The sequence below is a fragment of the Anarhichas minor genome, unplaced genomic scaffold (genome assembly GCF_050575085.1).
Source record: "Anarhichas minor isolate MPS153535 unplaced genomic scaffold, ASM5057508v1 ptg000136l, whole genome shotgun sequence".
NCBI classification, from domain to species: Eukaryota; Metazoa; Chordata; class Actinopteri; order Perciformes; family Anarhichadidae; genus Anarhichas; species Anarhichas minor.
Window position 1 is genome coordinate 6,186,876 of NW_027466582.1, and position 27,217 is coordinate 6,214,092.

Consider the following 27,217-nt stretch of genomic DNA (forward strand, 5'->3'; position numbering starts at 1 on the left):
TTTTGGATGGATTGCCATAACATTTAATTCAGGATCATGATGACCAAACACCTGCAAACCTGGCATCCATCAGCCAAGCTGTACTTTCAATTTAGGAGCAAATGTTGGCACGCTAACGCACTACGATGGTAAACATGAGCATGTTTGGCATATACCTTTAGTATTTCTGACATTTCTTGTTGACAGACTGATCTGACGATATTAATTTCAAAAACAATTGAACTGAACTAAACAATGCAACAAACAGGTTAAATTTCCTCCCTTCAAAATGCAAAAATATGAAGCCTTTAAAAGGCAATATTGCTTAAAAGAAAACCTCACTGGATGTTGGTTTTAGAGAGAAATAAATTCCTGTGTTTTCTTGGTTTCTTGCTCAATCTTCATGGTCCTCAGCACACACTGGTTTCTGTCGAGGTAACGCCTTAAAAAGGAGCTGAACGGGTCTTTCCTCCCCGGCATGCTGCACAGCTCCGACCTTACTCCATCATCTCCCCTCACAAACAAAACCAAAATCCCCTCACTAACAATTCTCTCCACCCTTTGTTCAGCGGGCCACGCCCCCTTACACCTGTGGGAACAGAACACCTGACCAGTGTTGAATTGTGGGAAGCGACATGTTAACGGAGGGGTGAGAGGGACATGAGGAGAGTTCTCTTACCTTAAAACTGTGTTTAATTTGTTGTGATGTACCGAATCATATCACTTGGTTGCCCTCTATACCGAGTAGGATTCTCGGCATATTACATGACGACAAGACGAATGAAGTGGACCATTAACAGACAACTGAGAACCACAAGATCACCTACATTTGAGTTTATTTCAGCATCATGACAGCTGTCACTGACCTCACCACTAAAATGAAAAGTGGACTGAATCTAGACAACACAATCATCATGATAAATGCACTTTAAATTTGGCACCTACACATTTATTAACACCCAGGACCTCGCAGGTTCCATGTACGTGCACAGGAATCATGAAAATAAAAATGAATAGTGGCGTCCACACTGTAAATGCAACTGAAGACAGAAGAAGAAGAAGCACGGCAGTGAAGGAACAAGACAATTAGTAGATTGAGAAAATATTTGTTCTACAGTTCTGGCTACCAGTGAGAGTAAAGCTGTCGACAGGTCGGCATCGATTTACATTTAGAGGCTTCGAAAGCGAGCCCGAGACGCAGCACAACAGACGCCACAGCGATAGAAAATATGTTATGAAGTGTCTTATAAAACAGCGGGATATGTTCATTTTGTCGGCTGCTTCCTCATGAACTTTGTTCACTCCAGCAATTGAGGTCACATGAGCCACTTTCACCAAAGCACCTGTTCAACTGAATCCTCTGAGATGATTGGCACAATGTACATACAAATTACAATGAACCGAAAGCTCCCAACAACCATCGCTCACAGCCTTAATAAAGAAACGAGACAAAAGAAAAATCTGATGCAAAATTTGTAAACACTTTACATTTAAAACTAATAAAGTCCCCTAAACATTATGTAAACAATGATACGTTAAACTTGTTGTCCTATACAGCTTAGATTACATTTGATCTATTTGATTACAATAAGCTATTGGTGATAAAGATATTAGTAAATGTTCAGAATACTTAATTGCATGTACATAATATAAAAAGTGACAGTCATAATTGTTATGTCTATTTTGTGCAAAATGCTTTAGTAAACTATAATTTGGCATTGATGAGAAACCCTTAAAAAAATTGTTTGAAAAAAAAAAAAAAAATCATTGATGGATTTTACAGATGGAAAAATAAATCTCCACACAATGCTTTAAGTCACGCTCGAGCTTCCACTCAAACGCTCATCTCCACCTGTAATACTGTGCAAAAACGATGGGTTCAGCAAGTGCAACCATCTACCAAGTTCTGCAAGATTCTAGGCAACACCGGCCGACACTGCCGAGTATTCGAAGCTTCAACCCGATGTCTTGTTGGATGACGAGTTAACCCGCGAAGGCAAAGAAAGTAAAAAGTTAAGGCGTCAGACTATTTCTGAAGGCAGTATGAGTTGACGTGAGCTGAACACACTACTGGTATCCTGCTGAGCTATTCGCTGACTTGGCACATGAGTAGCATGACACACAGAGGATCACTAACAGTATTAAAAAAAAAAAAAAAAAGACATTTTGGTATATAGCCAAGCCAAACATTGATCATCCACACAAGTAAGCGGTTGCTCTGAATAGTCTACAGTTTTGAGATCAGACTTCAACACATTCACTGGACTCTGGGTCGTGTCGAGAACTGTCCCGTGTCCAGCTCTGCTGCAGCGTCACTAGCGCCGGGTCGAACTAAACGTTTGGCCCTCGCGTTTGGTGGGGAACATGCAGCCAGCAGGGGGAAGAATCCAGGATCTAGCCGGGTTTATAATATATTAATTTACTTTGTACCTACGGTCGATGAGACAGTCATCCTTTGTGAGTGAAACTGAGGGAGGAATTTGTCAGTAACAAACGATAAAGCATCCCTATCTGCGTACCTGTAGCTTTACATGCTGTTTACTGTACGCTGCCACGCGTTTAATAACATCGGGACAAAGCGGCCGTTGGATATGATGATTAGAACTAAAAGAAAAAGGAACTCGGTCAAAGATTAAGTGAGAGCTTAAGGCAGCGGTTTCTCCAGGAAGAAGCTACAATCTTGCAGAATCGGAGGGTGTGTGTGTGTGTGTGTGTGTGTGTGTGTGTCCCGCTCGGCTCAGCTTGTAATCTTTGTCGTCCCGGTCGCTGACAGTGGAATGAAGAGGGGGGGTGTGGGGGGGAGGGCGAGTCGGGGGGGGGGGGGGGGGTTACAGGTCATCATCCCCGATTCCCTCGAAAGCGTAGTTGCCATGGAAATCATTGCCGCTGATATCATTTGCCGAGTTGGAGGCGCTGACCCCTCGGAGGGACACCGAGCTCAGCTTGGTCTAAATGGAATAATTATATCATTAATTAGTATACTTAACACCCGACGGACATTGATTCCTTAGAATATGTTGAAAGTTCTGGGGATACATCATCATTATCATTCATCTGCATGTTTTATAAAGTCAAAAGTATACTCACTGAGAGTTTGACGATTTGCTCACGGTTTGGGTCAGGAGAGTCCTGCAGACAAAACAACAACAAATGATCCTGAAATCAACACAAAAAGTCTGAATCGGATTCAAAGCATCACGTTGTCCCGTTCCTCACCAGTAGAGGGGGAGATTTCACAGCTTGCTGACTGTCTGACCGGTGGATGGAGCCGTTGTGTCGTTTCCTCAGCATCTAGAAGGAGACGGAGGACAGCAGCAGAAGTGAACAAGACGAGAAATATCACAGAGAGGATATCCTGTGAATTATGAGCTTTGCTTTTCATGTGTTGTGACTTCAGCACTGCATTCCTCGGACCCATTATCTCCACAACCTCCACAATAAAAACCAAATAGTTATATTAAACTACCTAATGTTAAAAAAAGATGCTATATAGTGTGTGTAACGTAAGCTCACATCCTCTGCAAATCTGTGTATTAAATAAAAACAAATTCAAAAGAATGTGTTATGGAGTATTTGATCTTTCTTAACACAAACCTTCTTAATGCTGCCGCCTGACTTCTTCACCATTAATTCGTCCACCATAGACTGAAGGCAGATACTCATCATGATAGCCTGGAAGCACAAACTTGAAAGTCAATACAATCTTGGAACGTTGAACAGTATAAAGTACACTTTCAACTCAACATCTTTCTTTCTCTCATGCTTCGAGCCCGGACCCCCCCCCCCCCCCCCCCCCGTCAGTCCCTACCTGTTGACTCGTGATGGTGACCCACTGGAGGCGGTCCTTGCTCATCAGATACTCGAAGGCCAGCTCCAGTTTGACGTCGCATTTGGACGCGCTGCAGGGATTGGTGGTGCCGTTGGCTATCGGGACTTGCTGCAAGAGTCAAGGGGGTTGAATCGTCATTCTTATGAACCGGTATCAACAACCGCGTATGCTTTATGTTTATTCTATCGTGGACTCTTTCCCTCCTTCAAGTTAAATACGTCTTCTTGTGTTTGGAGTGCATTTCCGTACCAACATCCAACTTGCCTTCTTAAGCAGAGGATAAGCTTGGTATTCTACTCCATGTCTGGAGAGGGTCGTGTAAGCAGCTTAATCACATCTCCTATCCAACAGTACATCTCCGCTTGTTAAGCTGCCTTTCTAAAGCTACTGCATCACCGATGACAGGCAGCCAACTCTTAAGAAGACCTGTGCTAAAAGATTAACACTGGTGGAGAGAAATATGTACAAATACAGAATATCAAAAATCCCCTCAAGAAATATGCGACGCTCAGAGAGACGCGGCTTCCCTGGAGACGAGCCCTCGTTCCTCATTCATGGAGCCTGTGCTCGTCACTGAGACGATTCCCTCTGGGCCAGAAACTAGCTGTACCTCCCACCTACCGAACCCCCCCACACACACACACACACACACACACACACACACACACACACACACACACACACACACACACACACACACACACACACACACACACACACACACACACACACACACACACACACACACACACACACACACACACACACACACACACACACACACACACACACACACACACACACACACACACACACAAAATACAGAAGAAAAGCAGACAAAAACAGAGGGCTGACACACACACACACTCTCTCTCTCTCCCGGATGCAATTTTTGAGATGTGACTACGAGGGGGGTTGCAGCGCTGCACCAAAGGAGATGTTTGGAATAGTTTGTTCAGAAAGGAAAGGGCTTATTAAAATGACTCTGACCTCTGAGAATGAGGCTTAGAGTCCACCCCCCCCGGTGGACAGTGCGGGGGGTTCAGCCTGTAATCAGACGAGCCGAGATGCATTTTAATTTGAGAAGTGTTGCCATGTGTACAGATCTCCGTGCAAATTGACTTTTGGAGAATCATAAAAAGCTGCACGAACACTAATGCAATACAAAAGTGAACCGTTTTTTCCCATCTCCATTTAAATGAGGTCTTGGGTCTGAAAGTGATGGTGTGTGTAGAGCTGCATGTAAAGCTCGTTTCAGCTATTCACAGAAGTGAAAATTGATCCTTCGAGCTTGACAACAATGATGTGACCGTGCTGGTTTAAATTGATGCCGATACTGGGGGGACACTTGTGGATTTAAAAAAAATTCTAAACAAGGATTTTGTTCCAGATTTCTTGCCAGCTAGTTTCTACAGCTACAGGAAGATATTCAAGTAGAATTGGTGCAGTAGAAGCAGAGAAATCCTGATTTGTAGTCTCAAGTGTTGGTCAAGCTGACAATCTACTGGATACTACATTTCCCATAATGCCACTGGATCTAAATCTTCATTAGACCTATCCTGCATCCTAAATGTACACCTCTTTAAAAATCACGCTTTGTGTTAAAAATGATGGTTTTAGCAAAGGTTTAAAGCTCAAGCTGAGATTCCCCCGATGACTTAATATTTCCTCAGACTTTAGAGAGCTCCTCCATAAAACACTTTTAACAGGCTAGTCCTCCCCTAAACTGACACGCCAGATGGTTTGTTACACAGAACCATCCGAGAAGCAGTCATTAGAAACTATTTGGAGAAGGGCAGGCACTTTCAAAAAAATACTTGGCAGTTGAGTCAATCAAACTCTTAGCACAGCCGGTCGGGAGAAAAAAAACAAAACGTCTTTTCCTTCGAGAAAAGCCTTCAGTGCCGCTCTTTGCTCTTCTTTCAATGAATAAAACACCCTCCAGTTCTGATACATGTTCCTTTGCAGCATCTACGTGAAGCTCTTCAGGCACCGCCATTGTTGTTTTGAATTGCCTCTCTGTGTCTTTTCACACACACATAAACCACATCGGTAGCTGTCAGCGGATCCTCACAGGACCCTGATTGGTCCGAACCACTGTGGTTCACAAACGCATTACTTAAAGCCTGACTAGATGGGCCTTCGTGCTGTCTTGTGATCCCGCCTTTTTCACAGTAAACTCATCTAAAAATGCCAAAAAATGATTTCACAATAATAGTCATTTATTGTACTTTATTGTTATTCCACAGGCTGTTGTTTTTCCATTAATTTCAAGCTGTGTTTTCCTCAAATGCCTGGCTGACTGTGACTAATCGAGTCTGTTGCATCCAACATTTTCCTCCAAAAAAAAAAAAAATAAATAAATAAAAAGAACGTTATGTTCACCGACAGTACAACCCTCTGTATTGATTCATTTGTGAAAATCGAACCTGCGATGTGTAGCCGTTCACTCAATCACTGTCCTCTGCTGAGCCGAGTCTGACGGATCCCAACAGCACCTCGTGTTTACTAATCAATACAATTACCAGGCGACAGTCTAAACAGTAGCCTCGTGCGTTAAACATGGCCGCTGTTGTGTGAAAACAGCATCTTTGCTCTCTCTTTCTTCTTCCCTAAAATCTACGGTTTTACACTAAAAAGTGTAATATTTTCTCATGTACGGATGTATACAGAGTGGGCAGTGCAGGCGCTTCCTCGTACTGCATACCCTCAGATTCCCTTTTCGCCGACAGACTATTGTTGGAATAAAGGACGGCGCTCTATATGTGAGGCTGGAGGATCAATACAGCGCTATCCTTGTGCGGGCTGCGTGTTTGGGTAATTGGAAAGATGAAGATGAATGGTGTGGAGGTCAGCACTTTAAGAGAGCACCAGGAGTAAAAAAAAAAAAAAAAAAAAAAAAAAAAAACTCTTGGCAAGTCTAAAAGACATTTGTTTTCTGGTGCAGTGGTGAGATGAGCTTTTTAGAAAGAAGACTTTGGAAGCACAGGAGCCCTTGTTGGTTTGAGATGGCCTCGAGCCAAAGCCGCTGCGTCTCTCTGCCAGCTCATCGCCTCCTACTAATATGGAGCCATTCCAATTTGATCATTTCACAGCTACAAGCACGCTTGAAGGTGAATTCCCTCATCCTCGGTCTGTCACAGGCGAACACACACACACACACACACACACAAACAATTGTACTTACGGAGGACGTGACTCGCCAACAACGCATGCGAGTCACCTTGAAGCTTCCCTCCTTGATCTGCTCGTTGGGCAGCTTGACGTGGAAGTTGAGCTCGTTGTTGCCGGCGCTGACGATGACTTGGCAGCCCTTCTCGGGGAAGTCGGTGATACAAGGGTCGAACTTGATATAGCCATAATATTTGAGAGTCTGACCCAGATGGATGAACTGGAGGGAGGGGGAAAAAAAACAATTTTGGGAAATTCCATCTTTGTCTCTGATCCCTGGGGGAAATAACTTTGAATTCTCTACTGAATCGGTGTAATTAAACATTCATATCAGGGGAAAAACTAGGCTAATTGCATCATAGAAAGCATTAGAGGCAGTATTCTCCTCGGCCTACACATTCATCCTTGGACAAAGACATTTCTGGACTCATCTGGAAGAGATGCCCTTTGCTTACTTCTTTCTTGGAGCCTTTCTCCTGAAGTGACTTGAGCTGCCTGTGCTGGTCTTTGTTGACGAGTATCCAGCCTCGCTCAATGTCAGACACTGTCTGGTGAAGCAAAAACAAGAACTGAAGTTCATCTTTCTGCACAGATGCACAAAACGAAGCAGGTTTTTTTTTTTTTTTTGTGGTTTCCTTCAGTGCATTGTGGGAGAAATCACGCCCTAAGCCCTTCAGTGAAACAGTGCAGGTCAGCAAACAATCACACAGAAACACTTCAGTTTTCTCAGAGGCAACACACTCAGCAGTTTCCAGATTTTAATAAAAACGTGGCGCCCGAAGAATTGCCTAATACAAACAGATCACAGTTGTCGCAACGAAGGGATCCGCTGTTAATAGGATCAGAGAGGAAACACAAAGAGGTACAGGATGCAAGCTGTTGCAAAGTCAAAACAGGCCGACATCACAATCCGATAATGGAGACCCAGGGGACGGACAAAAGCATTTGGCAGCCCGGGGATGAAGCAGTGCTTGATTTAGTTTTCTTGGTGTGAAGCCGGCACCAGGCAAGCTCGATGAAGCACAAACCCAATCACGTCGAATCACCACTGTTGCGGCTGAGAATAAACGACCACATCTGGTTTCCCGTCATAATGAAAGCTCTTACCTGGGCGTATAGCAAATTCAGGCCAACTCTGTTGTCCATGACGTCTCCGTCGTACGCCATGTCCCAGTAGCTGCAGAAAGAAGGGACAGATTACACATCTATATGCAAACATAAATCAAAATGAACAAAGTGGCACAACAACACCGATTTGTTTGAGTGACTCGAAGAGACGTTCGTCACCAAGAACATCATCTCCTCTGACTGTCTGCATGACAGCAACGCCGCACAGCGTTGCTGTCATGCGTTTTATCAGATTACATCAAATAAACACGAATTAACACAAACTGTGAAATGAGAGCGACTTGTAGACTAAATCTCTCAACTCAACGTCAGTGAGGTAGCAGTGGAAGAGAATTAATTTAAAGGAGCGTCTCCTCTCGAGGTGGAAGCACAGCTGTGAGGCGGTACAGAGTTTATAAAGGCAGCGCTACACTTGTATGTGACGCTATTGCTCGTACTTCATGGAGATGTGTGGGTGCCAGAGGGCAGCCTGAGGAGTCGAGCGTGGCAATAAAAAAAAATAAAAAAATCAGTTCATGGAGAGGGATCAGAAATGGAACCACATATGAAAATGGCCCAAATGGGATTACTGAAAAGATTTAGGCTATATTGTCTAATTCGTGTGCAATTTAAGATACTGTATTTTCAAGTGTTTTTATATTTTAGCCACTGGATGTGAAACGTCTTTATTTAACACTGGGGGTTTTAGCAGTTTTAGGATTGTCGGAGTCAGCGGAGCACCGAGTTCTGTTTCTCCACGTCTCATTGCATTCATGGTCTCTGAACACTTTACAGCAGGCGTGGAATTCAACATCTAGTAATTGCAAATGACACAACGGGTGTTAGCGGACGGAAAAGTTGTTCAAGCAGACATGAAGCACGCTGCCCGGCCACATCTGCAATTCAAAGCAGGTAACAAGGGAGAAAGAAGATGGGAGACACAGAGAAAGGATCTGGGAAGGAAGGGAAAAAGAGTGGGTGGGGGGGTGCACTGAAAAGCCCCTGCTGAGACATATGGTCCTTAAAGTCCCTTAACGCATATACAGGCTACAAATGTCCATTAGCCACACTTTTGCATTATAAATGTATAAGTGCATATTGGTGCTGACCTACAAAAAAACTCCACTACTGTTCAAATTCCCGTTTTTATTTCACGACTACTCGACCACAAAAAGGTTGAAATTATGTTAATTCAATATTTTCACTGGACGGAGAGTAAATCTCCTCCATCTTGTACTTTTAGCCAGAAAGAGCTTTTCTATTCATTTTGACCTGATCCCCCCCCCCCTGGATCTCGTACACTGGGGGTCTGTTTTTCCTCCACCTCCACTTGTTAGTTCTACATTCATTCTTTCCTCGCTGCTCCACACTCCACGGAGAAACTAGGTCAGGAGTACTTAGACTTTCCTTGAGGCAGAGAGAGAGAGAGAGAAAGTAAACATCCTGTGTACCTCAGTTAGCGGGAGGCAGGGTGACGAAAGAACAGACAAGTGAGGAAGTAGAAAAATGTTGCGCTGAAGAGGGGAAGCAGTCACTAAAACTTCAGGCTTGGTGGGGAAGCGGCGCCAGTGTTTCCCATACACACCCACCCACAGAGGTTTGCTCCCACCCAGGAGGATTACAGTCAACTACACCACATGTGCTCTAGTTGGTTAAATGAGCAACACCGAGCAGCCACGCGATCCAATACAGTGCTCAAGAAAAACAGCCTTTTTTTTTTAACTGATGTTCAAATGTTGTTGGGAGACGAAATCAGAGACGTGGTGGTTGAGTTTCATGGGAATTGTTGCGGCTTTTCATTTCTCTTCCAAGATTCGAGCTGTCCAGCTATAGCTCTCCGTGAGGTGTTTGAATATAATGAGAGTCTGATTGAAGGGTGGCCGGTTCTCAGTGGCCACAGCTGAGGAGCATATTACTTACAAAGAGCAGTAGGGCTGGATGATGAGACCTAACATCTATAGCAAGATAAATTATCATATATATCTATTAAATGTGCATGTACTTCCTTTATCGTGTTGGCTCAGCTCTGCTTCCTGTTTGTCCTGTTAAAAGTACGGTCTGACCGGCTAAAGATTATGGGCTGTTCGCTCTTTGGTTGGTTGTTAACTGTTGTCCTTGGCGCAAAAAAAAAAAAAAATAAATAAAAAAAAAAATAAAAATTGTAAATCAAATAAATATGGTCTCTTTTCCAACTGAATTGCCACTTTTGGAGAAGATGTTGAAGTCAGATAGGCCGCCTGTGGTTAGGCAAAGCACTGCTCTGACAGATTAAGAACAAGTGCTTCTCTGTAGATAAGGAATGGAATGAGAAACACCCAGAACGAAGAAAGAAAACAGTGGCTGGTTGACTCATTAGAACGACATCAAGCGCAACACATGTAGTTAATGTACTGCTCACCAAGCCGAAGGTATCCGACCTGCTTCTTGACGCGATTTGACAAAGAGCACATGCTGGACAATGAATCACAGCAATAATTACACGTGGTGGAGAGCACTTTGGGAAGAACATGATTAAAATCCAACGTCATGATGTGAGCAGGTGGTGGGTGAGTACCTTTTCCGTAGGAGTATGTGAAACTCAGAGCTCCGCAAGCTGGTAATGGATACATAAGGCAGCTCAAACTCCTGCAGCTTCCGCACAACTAAGAGAGAGAGGGAGAGAGAGACAATAAAAACAGAGAGTAAGCAACAAGGGAAGCTCCAGTAAAGTAAGTCCCAAGGACATTTGGATAATGACGGTAACAACAAACAACAAGGGATGGGAGAACTCCATCTGGACAGGTCCCAGCAGGCAGGGTAAAACTTTGTGTGCGTGAGTATTTAAATGTGAAAAAAAGATAATGGGCTCCACGCCTGGGCATGTGTGAGTCCCTAATCTGCAGCTGTTTCATTGCTGACCGTTCCCCGAGGAGCGTGAAGGAGGTCCCAGGTGCTTAGTGGGGCTGCTGCTGTGTTTTCAGGTGTCTAGAAATGTGCGCAACACTACAAATCTGATGACTAAACAGCGCCTTGTTTGCCTTTAGGTTTTGTAAAGTATGTTTAGTACTTTATAGGCAGAGAGGCTGTGTACAGGAAGCAGAAACACATGACGGTTGGTTTGCTGATGGAAATGTCTGCAGGAATAAACAAAAACAAACAAACTGAATGCTTCAAATGTTTTTGGTTCGACTAAATCATCAGCAGAAAACTGCAAAAAGAACTGCAGATAAGACCGGCCCCGCCATTTCAAACCACATATTCTTGACATGCCTTCGCGTATTTAACCGCATACGTGGATTTACACACACACAGATGTCTGGAAACCTACTGCCTGTCAGAAAGGAATTGAATTCTTCGAGCTATCCCGTTATGTCAATACACCCACCAGAAGTTTTGTTTGATCTGCGGCCTGCTGCTGCGCCGGATTTATTCTGGTAGTCGGGTCGCAGTCAACACATGGCCCTTCTCTTTCATAGCACTCAAGAGATTCAGATTTAAACTGTCTGTATACACAACATGCCTGCAATATTTACAAGCTCCTCCGAGTTCACCGGGAACCTTTTCCAGCCTGGAATGGACTCGGCGTGAGGGAGCAGGTGGAAGACGAGAGAAGAGAACCTTTTTGGGACTGAGAGGGGATCTGACCCGACAGGGCTGTGATGAGTTGGAAAAGAAAGGGATCGTGAAATGTAAATATCTTGGTGTGGAAAGTGTTGTGCCTGTGCCACTGTGGTAGGCCTTGTGAAATGTAAATATTCTGCTATGATTTGCGTTCACACAGTTACTTATAAGTAAACAAGTGAGTGCAAACAAATATGTGGGCACCCTGTGAGTACTGGTGTGAAGGGTTAAGGGAGTAAACGGGATAAAGTAAAGGGCACAGAAGACAATGTGAGAACATGATAGAAGTTTGAAAACAAAGTGACTTAATGACAATTACAAACTAAATAAATGTTTTTTTCAAAGAAACTTGAGACAACACAGCTTGAAAGACGGCAAATAACGTGAACCTAAATTGTTGGGGCAGTAATCAGAAACCTGCTAAGCTTTATATTAAGTCAGGAAGGTGAGAAACTAAGATTTATTTAGTCATTTTTAATGCATTTTCATGCATTTACATATATTTAAAAGGGTTAACAAATACGACTGACTGACATGAAACCAACTCACTTTTGAGACCATGTTTGCAATCCCAGTGAAGCACCTTGTCATATTAATACATGACAATATACCGCAGACTTGAGCAAACCATGAATAGAATATTAACAGGCACTACGTCCTCATTCTAAATGTCTACATTACGTATTTCTTCTCTTTTGTTAGGGCGTTTTGTTTGCCGTTGCTGCTGCTGTAACACGGAAGTTACCCAACGGGATTAATAAAGTATCAAACTATCTATTGTCCTCCTGTGAACTGACTTCCCTTATTAACAGGGAAGGACCATGACACACAGTGTTGTTGGAAATAAATCATAAAGAAATAGTCTAATATCTAAATGGTAGAATCCACTTGCAGTTGCCTGAATAAAGGCCTGACTAATCAGAAGTAAGCCGGTGAATCAAATGCCATTTTGCATTTAGCCAAGAAAAGACTTTAGAGCTTAGAGCACAACAAACACATTCTCAACCTGAAAACACTGCACACAGCCTGGCGAGCGCGCTCATGCTACTTGAAACACAGCACAACTGTTTCTGCAGGAACCGGCCAACACACACACACACACACACACACACACAAAGAGCCGGGCTTCTCACTGAGCTTCCGAGCAGCTAATAAATAAATGAATGATGCACTCTCGCCAGAGATACACAGAGGAACTCCGACACAAGAGGCATCTCTCACGAGGAAATGCGGCTCTTCGTTTTTTAAATTAAACTGCAGTACATCTCCAAACGGTGAGAGAGATAAACAGATGACGGTTGCCAACTTGATGCCAAATTGTGGGGAATTTAGAGAGGACGAGAATGTAAATCAAGCGCGTCACATTACTGCATTCTCTTTGGTTACCCAGGAAGTTATTCCTCGGTGCAACATAACAGATGCTGTCCGATCAGTTCCGCGTGTCTTCTGAGAATAGTCCTTGGCTGGCTGATGAAGTCGGTTTATTTACACTATTTTATCAAAGCGCTTCGTGTACGGCACATTTTGTTTGCTGGTTATCTGATAGTTTCCAGCTTTAACGCTTCACAAACAAACTTCAAGCCTTAAAGTACATTCCAGGTTGCCTCTAAATACTCAGCAGCAATAATGATACACGGAGAATACTTTCTATTAGCAATGAAAGCTAAATATTAGAACTAACGTTGTTTGGACTTACATGATAAACCTCCATCCACACCTTCACGGACGAGGAAGAGGCTGAAGTAACCGACCAGGTCGTCTGGCAGGTCGAGCTTTGTTGCAACAGCCTGCAGAAAAATGAGGGAGTTAGTTTTCACAATGATTGAATGTCATTCATTCCTTCTTCTAATTCTTATTTTTCAGTCAGTTATAAGAAATGCAGAGACGTGGTTGAAGGATGGCTTTGCAAAACATCACAAATTAATATAAAATCCATCCAAGCAGCTACCTCGATAAGACAACAAATCTTTTAATCAGAAGATAGTTTCTTAATATCTATTTCCAGTCCTTCACAAGGCATAATTATCACATTCTCACATGAAGCGATGGCGCTCGCTGACATAACATTATCAACAACTATTTTTCCTGACTTGTGCTCGTAGTACTACTTATTCTTATCTGTCAACTCCAGCAGTTCAACCGCAGACGGACACAAACGTTGCAAACATGAAGTGTAATTTTTGAGTCAATACACCGCAAAAATTAGCTATTTCTGGTCACTGAAACACACACACACACACACACACTTTGTTGTGAGTGAGAGTACTGTGCCCTGAGACTTGCCCTGAGACTTGTTGACAGAGGTCAACTGTGGTTAAACTTTCACAAGAGCACTTGTGAAAGTTCAACCGCACGAGATTCACAGGCAAGAGCAACGAAAGGACAAGCAGAGGTGAAGTACGAACACGTTTGGTCACAGTCACAATCTGAACTATAAAACCCCACATGTTGAAATCAATTGGTCAAGGCGTCCGAGTTAGTTCCATATGTGTACACTCTTATTTTCTTTGCAGAGTTCAATCGAAGCAGCTCTGACTTCATAAAGTCTTGTCATGGCTGCCGTAATGAAAAGGGTCTATATTGACTTCATTTGATTTACGATACAGTCAGTAGTGTCTGTGAAACATTGATGTACTCTTTCACAGCGCACACTTACATCAAGGACGTCCTCCGTCTGATCTGAAGTCAGAATGTTGACGGTAACCTTCTGACCGTTGGAGAGGCAGATGTCTAGAGCGACTTCTTCTGTGGGAATCTGCTGCGTCTCCTGTGGGAAGCACACACAAAAAACATAACTTTCCTTCAGCTTCGTGGGTCAGCGATGTGTTTTCATTCCCATCGGTCAACAACAAAATCAAACCGAGTCTCGGGGGCAGAAAAGAAATATGGGCTGGTCAAAGAGGAGGCAAATATCCAGCGGAGATTAAAAAAAAACATAACAGACGAGCTACCCGAATGTCTATCGTGTCAAAGAAGGTGAAAATGTCCATACTAGTGTCTCAGAGCTCCAGCGGTCAAAAACGTGCACTACTCTGAGCTCACACAGAAATTAAGGGAACGGCATTACTTATAAAAAAAAAAAAAAACACAAAATCAATGAATAACAAGTAAGCACAATAAACTGCCAAAACCTATGAATATTTCAAGAGCCTAAATAATAGCTTGCGAGCTGATAAAAGGAATATCTGAAATGTTAAAGTGGAGAACCCCGGGCTCTGCTGTCCTCAGGCAGTCTCTCACCCCCGCTGCTAAATCATCATCGCTTATCTTCCCTATGTCGTCGGGGGGGAGGGTCTTCCAAGTACATCCCTACCACTGAAGGTGCTGATGAAACAACAACACCGGGTGGTAACTCATCTACTATTCTGCACCTGCTGTGCTCGCAGTGCATAAGGCGCTGGGGGAGGGGAGGGGGGGGAGAGACAGACTCTAATGAGAGAGAGGAGGAGAAGCAGAACGGGTGTGTGACGTGGCAGCAGACGGATGAATCGGTCCATGAAGGTTATTGGATTTACAGCCCTCCTTGAATGATGACGAACAACCTCTCGCTACCTGCTCTGAATGCGTCACTGACGCTACACTCGTTTCTCTCAGGCAGCAAAAACACACCATGGAGTTTGTGTTGTTTTTTTTGTTTTTTTTACAGCATCATCCACTTCAGCTAATATCCGTTTGCATGTTTAGTACTGCAGATCTGGTGAGATGACTCATTAGCTGACTTTGATCTTTTTTTTCCTAATACAATCGTTTAAAAAGACACGCTGCAACGATGTTCCTCTATTTGTTAAGAGGCTGCTTTCCCCTCGGTTATGTGTCCGACGTGATCATTTCACCCGTTTGTAAGATGTAAGAGCACACGCTGCCGCAAACTGCGACAAATGGTGAGAACACAGCTACCTCACCTGTCCGCATTACCATAAGAAATTACTAGTCGGGAAGAAATGACCACATCGGCCTTTTGCGTCCTCAAAGGCCCGATGACCGCAAACAGAGAAACAAACGCGCTTATGGCGGTCCAGTGGATTGAAGCAGACACACACGACCAACCTGCTGGGCTTTCCTTAAGAAGCTGTTGAACATCTCACTGGCTCCAAGCAAGGAATCCAGACGCACTGTGGAAAAGAAAAGAAAGAGCAGAGAAGTGAGCAACTCGAGTACAAAATGAGTCATATCTCACTGAGGGAGGAGCAGAGGAAGTCAAGGAGAGTTTTGAACTGATAACCTAACAATTAGCGAAGGGTCTTGAAGTGGACGTTATGTAAACATATAAACCTCAGGGGGAAGCCATTTCCCAATTGTTCTTAATTCTCCCTCTTATCACAGAATTTAATTTTGGTCCTGTGGAATGGGTTTTGACCTTTCACGACACTCACTGAGGCAATTCAGCTGAAAGTGGAAAGCAAGTGTGTTCTGGCATCGGTTCAATTGACTGTAAATTATTACAAGCCAGTTTCATCGTAATGTAGTCCTCTGAACTGGTAAACAAAAGACCAGATGACTAACTCTCTTAACATCACGTCTTTGGCTTTCTATTGGGGCAGTTTTCAGTTGCAGTGTAGTGCATTCAATTATCTGCATGATAACCCTGTAAGTGTGTGTGTATGTGTGTGTGCGTGTGCACTATTGTCCTTTTACAAATGAGTCTAACCCTTTTGACAAAATGTCAGAGCTCTGAGCCATCTGCGTCAGAGCAGATTGTGTTTGTGGCAGGTCATTTTCCATAACTATGTAAAAAGCCATGATGTAACCGAGTGAACTAGTAGCCAAGAACACCCTGTGTGCGTATGCTCCCAGACTATGAGCAAACACACACTTGAACAACGCTTCCTTGTTCTGCTGTAACTGCCTGTGCTTGAGAGGATTAAAACAAACCCTCTGCATTGCTGCCAGTTCCACTTATTTGAGCCTGTGTGTGTGTGTGTGTGTGTGTGTGTGTGTGTGTGTGTGTGTTTACAACATTTGGGGCAATATGGTGAAAACCTGCCAAATTAGGATAAGAACAACTCCAATTGGATTTAACACTTAACACTACAAAGCTTTTAAACCCTTCACATGCAGACATTTTTACCCCAAAAATAACTAGTTTCTCTTCCTGACAGCACAGAAATATGAATTATACTTTATAGCATTCTCTTTTCATTTCAGAGAAGAAGAGTGTGCATCTCTCATCATCACAAGAGAAGCCAAACCCATAAAACTTTTTAAAAGCCCTACCAGGTGTGAAATCCTGAGCAGGGACTTTTTCGTTTTTTCCATCAGGTGTGTCAGCATAACTCTGTCTAGTGTTGGCTCAGTGTCCCGGCTCAGATCATCAGCTCTTTAGTGAAACACTTTTATATGGCATGAATAGACTAGTGTATGGCTGGACTCCCTGCAGACACAGAGCCAACTCACTCTTGTGATTGTTGTGTAAAAAAGCAAATATTTAAAGGAAATTGTGTTTCTGCTGTAAAGCTATACTGCTACAAAAACAATTTTTTTTTTTTTTTTGTTCTATCATAACATCCCTCAGGGAGGCATGCGCTGCAAGTCAGAGAAGGATAGCAGGCTCATTTAGAAACTGACCAAAACAACCACATTGTAGCTGGAATCTAAATTCAGCCAGAAACGGAGTGAAACGCAATACAAGCCATCTGTAAAATAAAAAAAAAGTCCATTCGGCATGAATAACTTACCGGCCTGCATGTATTTCTCCAGCTGTTCTCGTCTCTGTTCGACCTCAGCAGGAGTCAAAGTGAAGATCTTCTTTGGAGGGAACGCAGGCACCACGTTGCTGCCATATTCCTTCTTTATCTGTTGGTACAAAGCACAAGGTGTGAGAAGGGTGAGGTTTCAGGATGACAAGCTATTCAACCTTTTTCTATTTAAATTTAGAAAATCAATGAAAACAGATTTACAACCCAATTAACTTCAGAACAGAAGTAGCAGCATCTTAAATCAAAGAGTCCTGGATTCTTTTTTCTAAAGGAGGTACATTCATGCCGCTGGAGATGAATCACAGGTTTATTTTAAGCCCCGTTTCAACGACTAGCTGCTGGAGTTTCCGTGCATCACACACACACACAGACACAGACACACACACAGACACAGACACACAGACAGACATCTGGAACCCTGACCGTCTAGTCATTCCAACTTTACTTTGTCTTCCAGCTTCTTGACTCATTTCTTCCCTTTTTTTTTTTTTTTTTTTTAAATCATTCAATGGCTGGTAGCTTTGAACCGTGGAAGTCTTAAACTAAGCCCTCACAGATCTAAAAAAAAATAAAATAAATTAATAAATTAATCACACATCACATGTGGTTTAGTAACGCTGTACATCACGTTCATCATAAGGACGTTTCTTTCTCGCTATAAAACCCTGAGGTCCTGCACATATGGCATGATGAAGGTTGGGCCCCGGTGGGTCCTTGAGGAAGAGAGAGGGGATTTTCACCTCAACACACTGCCCTTTGGTATTTTCACTACATCAGCGCCGGCACTGGTTCCACATACAAATCAGCTCTCGTAGCCACAGACACAAAGCAAAGGTTGCAGACGCATCAGAGAGCAGCCCCCCCCCCCCCCCCCCAAAATCTGAAATAAATGAGTTTCCACTGTTGGTTTTAAATAAGCTCTGACTCCAACAGACGTGTGACCTCGTTACAAATCTGTAGAGAAGAAAACAATTAACATTCTAATTCCTCAGCAATAACTGGGGAGAGTGTGTGTGTGTGTGTGTGTGTGTGTGTGTGTGTGTGTGTGTGTGTGTGTGTGTGCCCTGCAATCACAGGAGTGTTTTGGGGTCATGCGTGCGCCACATGAAGCCCTCTCTGAAGGTTCTTAAAGATGCCAGTGTGTCTTCCCCAAACCCTGTTGCCAGGCAACAGCAACTGTCAAGAGTCCAGACGTGAGGACGGAGACGGCAAAGTTTGGGCCTCGCTTTGCTTTTTTTTTTTATTAATGTGTGAAAAAACACACACGACTGGCCACTTTTATAAGGGTTGTGTTACAGTATACGTACACATTTATAGCTCAAAGAGCTCACAGGCTGTCAGCCAGAAACACAGCAAATATGTGTCTTATAGACGATGCATCTACCTCTCTGCACTCGTTTCCCAAAAAAAAAAAAAATGTACGGTAAGCACTTCCACAAGTAAGTCAACTTTTAACCGCAGCGCTACAGAAAAAAACAAGTAGCCGCTAAATAAACTAATTGCCTAAAAAACAGCTCAAACAAATAGCTGTGTCTGTGTAATGCAGGCAACTCGACACTTCTCGTTCAGATTAAGATGCTTTTTCCAAGCAGGTGAAGTGAAAGAAAGGCCAAGAACATTCCTTCCATGTCCCATGTACCACCTTCCCCCCCCCAACCTCTTCCACAATACTGCCCCGTTTACATGCAACAGTTCGGACTCTGGGAGGACTAACAGCAAAAGACTTCAAGCCACCGTGGCCGTGATATTCAAAGTGATGGGAGGTCTTTGTGACACAAAAACGAGTGGAAAAGGTCACCCGCCCCGGGTGGACGTGGTGCCATTTAAACAGAGTCCGGCTTCACCTCGCAAAGCAGACCAGTTCACTTCTGGTCCAAAGCAGCAATGGGGGTTTTCATTGTGACGGCTGAAGCCTTACCTGTTCGTGGAGGCCAAGGAGTTGACTGTAGCGCACCCGGCAGTGCAGCACGCCGTTGACGTGGATGTTGTAGGCCTGTGGGAAAGAGAGGGGACGAATGAAAATGTGAAAGACCGCGTGAAGGTCTGACATGGTGCAGAGAAACACATCATCAGAAGCTTGTATGCATCCGTCTGAAACGCTTGTGGGTGGACATCAAACAGTAGGAACATAAGAAGGAAAAATAGATACGTATAAAATAATAGCCTCTCTTTGAGTATAAAGCTAACATGATACTTTCCCAAGGAGACCAAAGCTGAGTCGCCTTTCTTCAGATGCACATCTTAAGGTGTTTAAAACAAGTTATCGTCCTGTGACCTGAACATACAGTAAGTTTCCCCCTCACACCGCCTCAAAACAACCTCAATCTCTTCCACCCAGTCTTATCACAGCACCGTTTTCATAAGGACGACCAAATAAATGAAGTGGGAATTGGACTCAATCAAAGCAAATTTCAATTTCCAATCAAAACAGCTTGCACAAGGCACAATGCAGGCTCGAAACAACACGAAAGGGCAAAGATCACATCTTTCATTCTTTCCCTGAGACACCACCGGAGTGTTTTGACACACAGACGAGGAGATATCACTGAATATTTATCTGCAAGACCACCATACGAGATCAGTAGTCCAAATATCTGGTAGCCATCATGTTTAGAGCCAATCTATTTTTCATGTCCTGTGCCTCATTAAGCATTGGGAATGAGACAAAACCACAAGAATAACAAAGTGATACTTTAGTTACGCACTCAGGAAAAGAAAAATATATTTCAGTTTGCCAAAATACTGGCTCACTTACAATACAGCTCTCTTGGACTGGAGCAGAAGTGTGCCTTTCGTAAGATACCACAAGTTTGTTTATTTAAGTCTGTCCATTTTTTTTTTTTTTTTTAAATAGCTCAAAAAAACATGACATAGAAACTTTTTCCCCACCACACTGACAATAAGTCATGGTCAAAGACTGCCAAAAAACTAAATCATGATACGACATAAAGATGACTAAGATGAAGTTGATCTTTCCTTTCCTTTCAAATGAATATTTATAATCAACATGGTGGGTCATCTGTCAAAACATAAAAAAAAAGGCTGAAAGACACTTGACCTCACTGGTGCACGTACTGTTGCTGACCTACAACCAATCAATAAGCAACACAGCGTAAGAACACACCAACACGTCCAGAGTCAACGAGGAAGGAGAACGAGTTTGGAGGAAGGCCACCGAAGTAACTGAAAGATGTGCATGTCGGCAGAATCCAGGCCGGAAAGAAGAATGAGTATGCAGAATGTCTTGGATCTGCTTGATAACACACACACACACACACACACACACACACACACACACACACACACACACACAAACACACAAACACACACACACACACACAAATAACCCTTTGGCTTTTTTGTACAGCAGGCAGTTCAACTTGGGGACAACAACACAAACCCTATGATCTATTGCTCTTTTATGCACACAAAAATGCATTTAGACTCGATGATACTGTTGTTGACCTGACCAAACATTGTCTATTTAAATACATTTGTACTTTGGAGTCAGTTTGCAGGCGTTACTCTTTTTAACAGCCCGGCACCTCCACATACATCCTCTCACTAGTATGAAGTGTGTGGAGGAAGAAATCTAATTCAGTCTGAGGAATTCTAAGATAGCGGCTTCTTTTTTTTTTTTAAACACATTTTAAGTTTATAGATATTGCTCACTGGCAGACGCAAGCTAATACAAAACTATAAACAGATGAAGTTGTTCATTTTAGTTCCAACCTGTTCCTCTTCCAAAGTAAATGAGTCACCATCACTTAACAGTGGCACCACCTCTGTTTTACGCACCCTCAAACAGAATACGACATGAACCACAGAGGAATACACGCAAGTCCAACAGACAAGAGGAAGTGTGAGCACTCAAAATAAAAAGATGTCCGCTTGCACCATATAAAAAAAAAAAAAAAGAAAAAAAATGCAGCCCTTGTAATTCTAAAAGGCCATTTGCAAACTCTGCAGTTTCTGTGGCTTACTGGTTCCAAGGTACACATCCCATCGCTCAGCATTATAATCAAGCAAAGTCCCTTCCTGCGGGATAGATGCAGGAAGGTCACAGCGACAGTCACAGGCCTGTCAGCCGAGGGGGGGGGAAAACAGTCGCTGTGAAGCTCCCACTGCTGCGCAGAGTAAATAAATGCGTGCTCAGCCAGGTAGAAACAAGCCAGAGGGGGCACCTGAAATGCTCAATTTAGGAACTATTGACTTTCAGCAGCAAGAGTGGGCGATTACGGAACATAAATAAATCTAATAGTGTTCACTACAGAAAAAAAAAAAAGTATATTTAAGTTTACATCTAAAGCTGACTTCGTAGCAGGGACACCGACATGTTCAAAATCAATGAGCTCATTCCAAGATGTGTTTTTTCCCCTCTTTGGAGCACATGGAGTCAAGATGGAGGATAGTCATTCGCAGGTGTGTGACACTGACAAGAGCCAGCGTGATGTCACATGAAAATCAGATGTTATTTCACAGCATCTGGTGAATATCAGAACAGCTGCATTCTTCTATGAAACCTCCAGATGCAGAAACGTGTTTTTTTTAAGTCAACATGGTGTGACACATTAAAGACAATGAGACAAGTAACGTAAAACACAGTTAGGAAATGGGAAAGTTGCTGCACAGCGAGATGATGGAGCCACCGATTATTGCTGTCAAGGCTGCTATATTGCTTGTTAGTCGAGGGACTTGACAACAAAGTGAAAGCAATGTCGGCTGTAAACAACGAGGAGGAGGGTGACATCATGGCGGCAAACTCCAATTATCAGACAGAAATCCAAACCTGTAAAAGCAAAGTGACTCCCAGAGGGTTGTTTACCTTTCCTACTGGTGCGTTCAATGGCCTCACACAGTCACAGTCAGTCTATGCAGGATGACTTTGACTCAACTTACCCACGCCTATCTAGATTGTATCTGTATGCAGATTGCATTTGAGATACAAATGGGCATCTTGTAGTCTGACTGAGGCTGTAGCTGATTGTTTATCTGTATTGCATTAGGCAGCAGTGTGGCCCATGGTGATGCACCACCGTTCATGTGATCAGATCTTTTATAACAGGAACTCTTGCTGCATTGACATTAGCCCGACCTGTGGGCAGATGAAGCCTGTGAAAGCGTGGTAAAAACACAAATTATCATTGCTCACCACATAGGTTGATCCATTTTCTCCCGAACGAACCTCCGTTTCGGGTATGGAAAAATGCATTTTTAGCGTCAGACGACCAGTCCTCTTCTCTTTAACGCCACCACAGCTTTACGATGGAGAGGAAGACACCACGATAAGTCCACTGCAGTGACTGTCCGCGGTGACTACGGAGGAGGAGGCGGCTCTCACACGGTCTATCCGCTGGTTTGTAGTCCGAGTAAAGCGCTGCCAGGCTGGGGGGGGGGGGGGAGGAGAGAGAGAGAGACCGCTGACGACTCTAATCTCTGGCCAACAACTCGTGCACCAACTAGCATTCGCATAAAACTTCTCCCACGTCAGTGTCAAACTTTTCTCCCTGCCGTTCCCGCAGCAGCCATGTTGCAAGTGTTAAGTAATTGCACCTTCAGTGTTGGCGTTACATAAAAAAAATCCCTTTTAACCCACTTTTTAATAATTCGTGATAACTTTAAAACCACCTACTGTGATGTTTGAGTTGCAACGTGCACAGGTGCCTGTATCCATTAGCGTAACCAGATGAAGTTTCGCCGTAAAAGGTGCAGTTGCTTCCTACAAAAAAAAACACAGCGTCGCAGAGCCTGTTGGCAAACCTTTCGAAATATGAGGGGAGACAGTTACACTTTCTGTGATTTGATTTATTTGGCTTGTCTCCTACATTTGCGGAAGAAAAATATAAACGACGACGGAGGAAACTCATAGGTAAAACGTGATAGAAATCGCAGAGAATGAAGATGTACCAGCGCCGTTTAAGCCATTCTGTGTTCGGTGGCCCATCAAGAGGCATTGCAACAATCCCTCTGGGCGAAACCATCTCATTTTCTGCCGCGGGGGGGTGGTTCACTCTTCGCGGTACGAAAAAAAGGCGAAACAGGCATAATTTCCGTCACACATCTTACACAGGAATACATAACGCTATAATACAATAACATACATTTGTCACTGACATGTTTTTTTTATATATTTTGAATCTTATAAGATCATCCAACTTAAACTACACACTTTATTTGGTGCAACCCAAAGTGACAGTGAAAGCGCAGTCAAAATTCATTACAGTCAGAAACAAAATGCGTCTAGATTTTGTCAACAATTCTAGAAATGTAACGAAATAGGACTGTAATGTCACAATCTACTTTCACTGATGGACTTATGTCATAAATAATTATAAATGAAAAAAAATATGTTCGAATGCATTGAAGGTGTTGCATCCATTGACAGCATTAAAACATTAAATTAAGGCTTTTTGATTCGCTGCTAAATTCATTATTTAGAAATGTTATATTTTTTTCTGCAGAAATGAACAAGCTAGATGCTTACAATATATATTCATGCGCTGCAGTTTGTTATTGACTACATAATCGTATACTATGCTTTAAATTGAGTGTATGCGTAATTGCAGCGCAAAATAGAGTTAGACTTGTAGATCGTGTGTTGGACCTGCTTCCTGTCACATGTCCGTTACAGTAGAGTCATATGACTTCAGTCGATGAAAATGATAGCTGGATGCAGCCAGCTTAAACCTGTAGTGCTTGTTTTGATCTTGAATTTATGTTTTTACGCAAGTTATCAACTGAACGAGCTGCAGGTAAGACTTGGATTTGGCAATAGTACAGCTGTGGTTTCTACAAGAATAAGTAAATGACACAATCAGCGAGTTTTGGTGGATGTTCAAGGGGATGATCGGAAATATTTTTGTTTACAACCTCTTTCTCCCCTTCTTAATGGTTTGTAATCGCAGGTATGTGAGCTCTGCAGCGGCGCGGTCCTGAACGGCACCGCAGTGGGCCAGTTTTGCTCCTCGTCCGCTGGTCGGATAGACGGGCGCTGCTGCTTGAGACATGACAACACGGGCGACCCTGAACACATCATCGGGTAGGACTTCAATGACGCCTTCACGGTCTGTCGAAAACAGAGATTACATTTGAGTACACCTTAATAAATGGCGTGTGGATAACCAGATGGGGTAAAAGTAAAACAAAATGATGTAACACCCGAATAACAAAAAAACAAGTAAATGTATTTTTTACCAAAATTTTAAGTTAGCTGTACTTGTTTGTATTTGTTTATCTTTGTCAATATGATAATTAGGAGGTAGGCTGCTAATGATGTACTCTTTGTCTCAGTGTAATACCAATGACATCGTGTGTAACTTAAATAGAAATCTTCATAATAAGGTGTTTTGTTGTTGTTTGTATCAGGTTGGATCTGTCTGATTGTTCACTAACTCACGTGGAGGATTTTCATGGAGCATCAAAAGCATTAATGATGTATGTACAGTTACTACAGTTTCATAACACCCAGTAACGTGTACAGAAAAAATATCTGAAGACCCTGCCTCAGTGACTCTGTGAGGTTATTTTATATTTTAAGGCAAATGAGAAGACCTGTGCTCATCACCACTGTACATGTTGATTCCACGTGATACATTTGCACTGATGCACTCGAGAGACGTACGTGGGCGATGCCTCAGAATGTTTTTAGTGTTGATGAGTTGCTTGGGCCTGGAAGTGAGGAAAGTTTCTATTCCGAGCAGCAAGGACCTCAACTTTTCAACTACTCTGAGGAAAGAAGAATTCTTAGAGGAGAAAAAAAAGAAATAGAGCAAATTTAGATTAACCCCACACAAGTACACAATTTTAGAGCCCTTCCAATATATAAGGAATGTACAAACATCAGTATCCATATGGAACCATTTTGTTGTTGCCCTTTTTAACTTTAAAAACTCTCTTTTCAGAGACCTCTCACTCAATCCTATTGTCAACATCAGCGACACGGCATTTCAAGGATTTACTGAGTTAAATTGCTTGTAAGTATTCTGTCGTAAACACTGAACCGTGACAGCGGCTCCTGAGTATGAAGCATTATTTCTTTAAAAGTAAAAAAAATTTGTGTGTCTGTAGGATTTTGCCACAACACATAGTTTGTCCAGGGGGCAACACTTCGTGGGAAAAGGTGGAGATCAAAGAGGGAAACCGCCTTTGTGAAGGCCAGAAAGATATGTGCAACCAGACTGGACAGCTGTGTAAGTTCCCATCTGATCTAAACACTGCAGTAGCCTTCTGGTAATACTTGACAAGCATTCATCTCATAATTATTAACAATCCTCAGCCATTAACTGCCCGGAGAACTCCCTCTGCGCCCCCTACGGCCCCAGCTTCTTTGAGTGCAGCTGTGCGGTCAACTTTCACGGATACAAGTGTCTTCGAGAGGTCAGTTCCTGCGAGCAGCTTCGTGTTTATCATTCATGTTGTGTATTTCACTAGTTTAACATTGGTGAATCTTTTGCTTGTGTCTTTGTTGTCATTTGTCAATAGGGGGAGTTCCCGAGTCTCCTGGTGTTTGGGCCTCTCGGGGCGTTTATGGTTGTGGTCTCTTTCCTGCTGTGGGCCACGCAGAGACGGAAGGTCAAGTCACAGTGAGGCTGAACTGCAATCGACTTCTTTACCTGCAATGATCTACTGAGCTGAAACTGAAAGGGAAGATGCTGACACAGAGTCTGAGATGACCCCAGACTTCTTTTAAACATTGTTTAATTTAACTTTATTTTTATGTTTTAAATAGTTTTTACATTTTTGGCAATAATACCACTGTTACCATTATAATTCTATTTTTAAATGTAGTTGACCGACACGAGACATTAACGAAATGTGTAAGAAAATTCTGAGAATTTGTTTGCTGTTAATTGTGCCAAACAAGCACTGAATGTGTGAGTTTACACGATGGAGCTACGTGTCCATATGCACATTAGAGGACATCTGTAGAATTCGGCAAATTGTTTACTTCATGTTGAACATGTACTTCACTCAGAGCAAAAAAACCAAGTCAGGTTCCCTCGATGAATCGTGATGTGAATCATCAAAAGTAAGATTTTCTGTACGAAGTTATATTAAAAAAAAAAAGTGAGACATTGAGTTTAACTGAAGGACTTCAGTATGTTATCGGTTTGCTGTTATGCTGTTATTCACTTTTTCATTCAGGGTTCTAAAAATATTAAGAAATATATATTGCTTTGCTTGAGTTACCGACATAGAAACATGCAAATACAAGCATTTGTAAATTTGAACACCCTTTGTGGACTCGTTTCTGGAAATGTCGCCTAATTAGTTAAGACGTACGTTGTCATAAGCAGTCCTGGTATGTTCATTAGATATCAACGGAATATCAACTAGTGCATTAGCTAATAAATGGCTGCTTTCAAGGAAACTGTATCTGTGGATAACTTGTGTTCCAATATGAGATGTGAAGCGTGTGAGCACCATGTGTTGACTTTGACTACATAACAATAAACAGTCTGACATCCTTTGCCAAAAAAAAAAATATATTTTACTACCGGGTTTATGTCTCACTTTATCTTGTTCAAATGATCCGGTCCCTAAAAACTAGCCAGAGGAATGTTATGGCTCTCATAAGTTCTTCAGAGATACTGTACTGCAGCTCTGAGAGTGATTAGGAAACCATTTCTGGCTAGTTTAAATTGCAATGAGTGCGTGTTGTGAAGCACAGTGGAATTGTTCTGCTCTAAATACAGGCAATTAAATGTTCAGTTGTAAAGAAACATTCACAACAAAGATCTAATAAAACATCTAGCCTTTACCTGATATTTAAAAAAAAAAAGACAGAACTCCCCTCCTCACCCCGAGGGAACAAATCTGTAATTATCCAATCCCA

At 42.7% G+C, this 27,217-nt stretch overlaps 2 protein-coding genes across 6 annotated transcripts; one reads left to right on the top strand and one right to left on the bottom strand.

Annotated features, from left to right (window-relative positions):
- Positions 1 to 798: 798 nt before the first annotated feature.
- snx17 (sorting nexin 17) lies at positions 799 to 23,537 on the bottom strand. Of its 4 annotated transcripts, none has more exons than XM_076084137.1 (18): positions 23,290 to 23,537; positions 23,015 to 23,101; positions 22,535 to 22,767; positions 19,301 to 19,375; positions 17,362 to 17,479; positions 15,734 to 15,798; positions 14,343 to 14,453; positions 13,383 to 13,473; positions 10,641 to 10,728; positions 10,485 to 10,506; positions 8,087 to 8,156; positions 7,435 to 7,523; positions 6,996 to 7,199; positions 3,788 to 3,916; positions 3,574 to 3,651; positions 3,196 to 3,270; positions 3,067 to 3,108; positions 799 to 2,927 (listed from the first exon to the last, which is right to left on the bottom strand). In XM_076084137.1, exons 3-18 carry the CDS (start codon positions 22,592 to 22,594, stop codon positions 2,808 to 2,810), a joined length of 1,437 nt encoding a protein of 478 aa, XP_075940252.1. In that variant the 5' UTR covers positions 22,595 to 22,767; positions 23,015 to 23,101; positions 23,290 to 23,537; the 3' UTR covers positions 799 to 2,807. The 4 variants fall into 4 exon arrangements, with proteins under 4 accessions (XP_075940252.1, XP_075940251.1, XP_075940250.1 ...); XM_076084136.1 differs by having other exon boundaries at positions 23,208 to 23,537; XM_076084135.1 differs by having other exon boundaries at positions 23,015 to 23,537.
- On the top strand, positions 10,489 to 26,883 carry atraid (all-trans retinoic acid-induced differentiation factor). Of its 2 annotated transcripts, none has more exons than XM_076084141.1 (7): positions 10,489 to 10,632; positions 24,288 to 24,421; positions 24,748 to 24,816; positions 25,284 to 25,355; positions 25,450 to 25,571; positions 25,658 to 25,758; positions 25,864 to 26,883. In XM_076084141.1, exons 1-7 carry the CDS (start codon positions 10,594 to 10,596, stop codon positions 25,966 to 25,968), a joined length of 642 nt encoding a protein of 213 aa, XP_075940256.1. In that variant the 5' UTR covers positions 10,489 to 10,593; the 3' UTR covers positions 25,969 to 26,883. The 2 variants fall into 2 exon arrangements, with proteins under 2 accessions (XP_075940256.1, XP_075940255.1); XM_076084140.1 differs by lacking the exon at positions 10,489 to 10,632 and adding an exon at positions 23,992 to 24,134.
- The last annotated feature ends 334 nt before the right edge of the window (positions 26,884 to 27,217 follow it).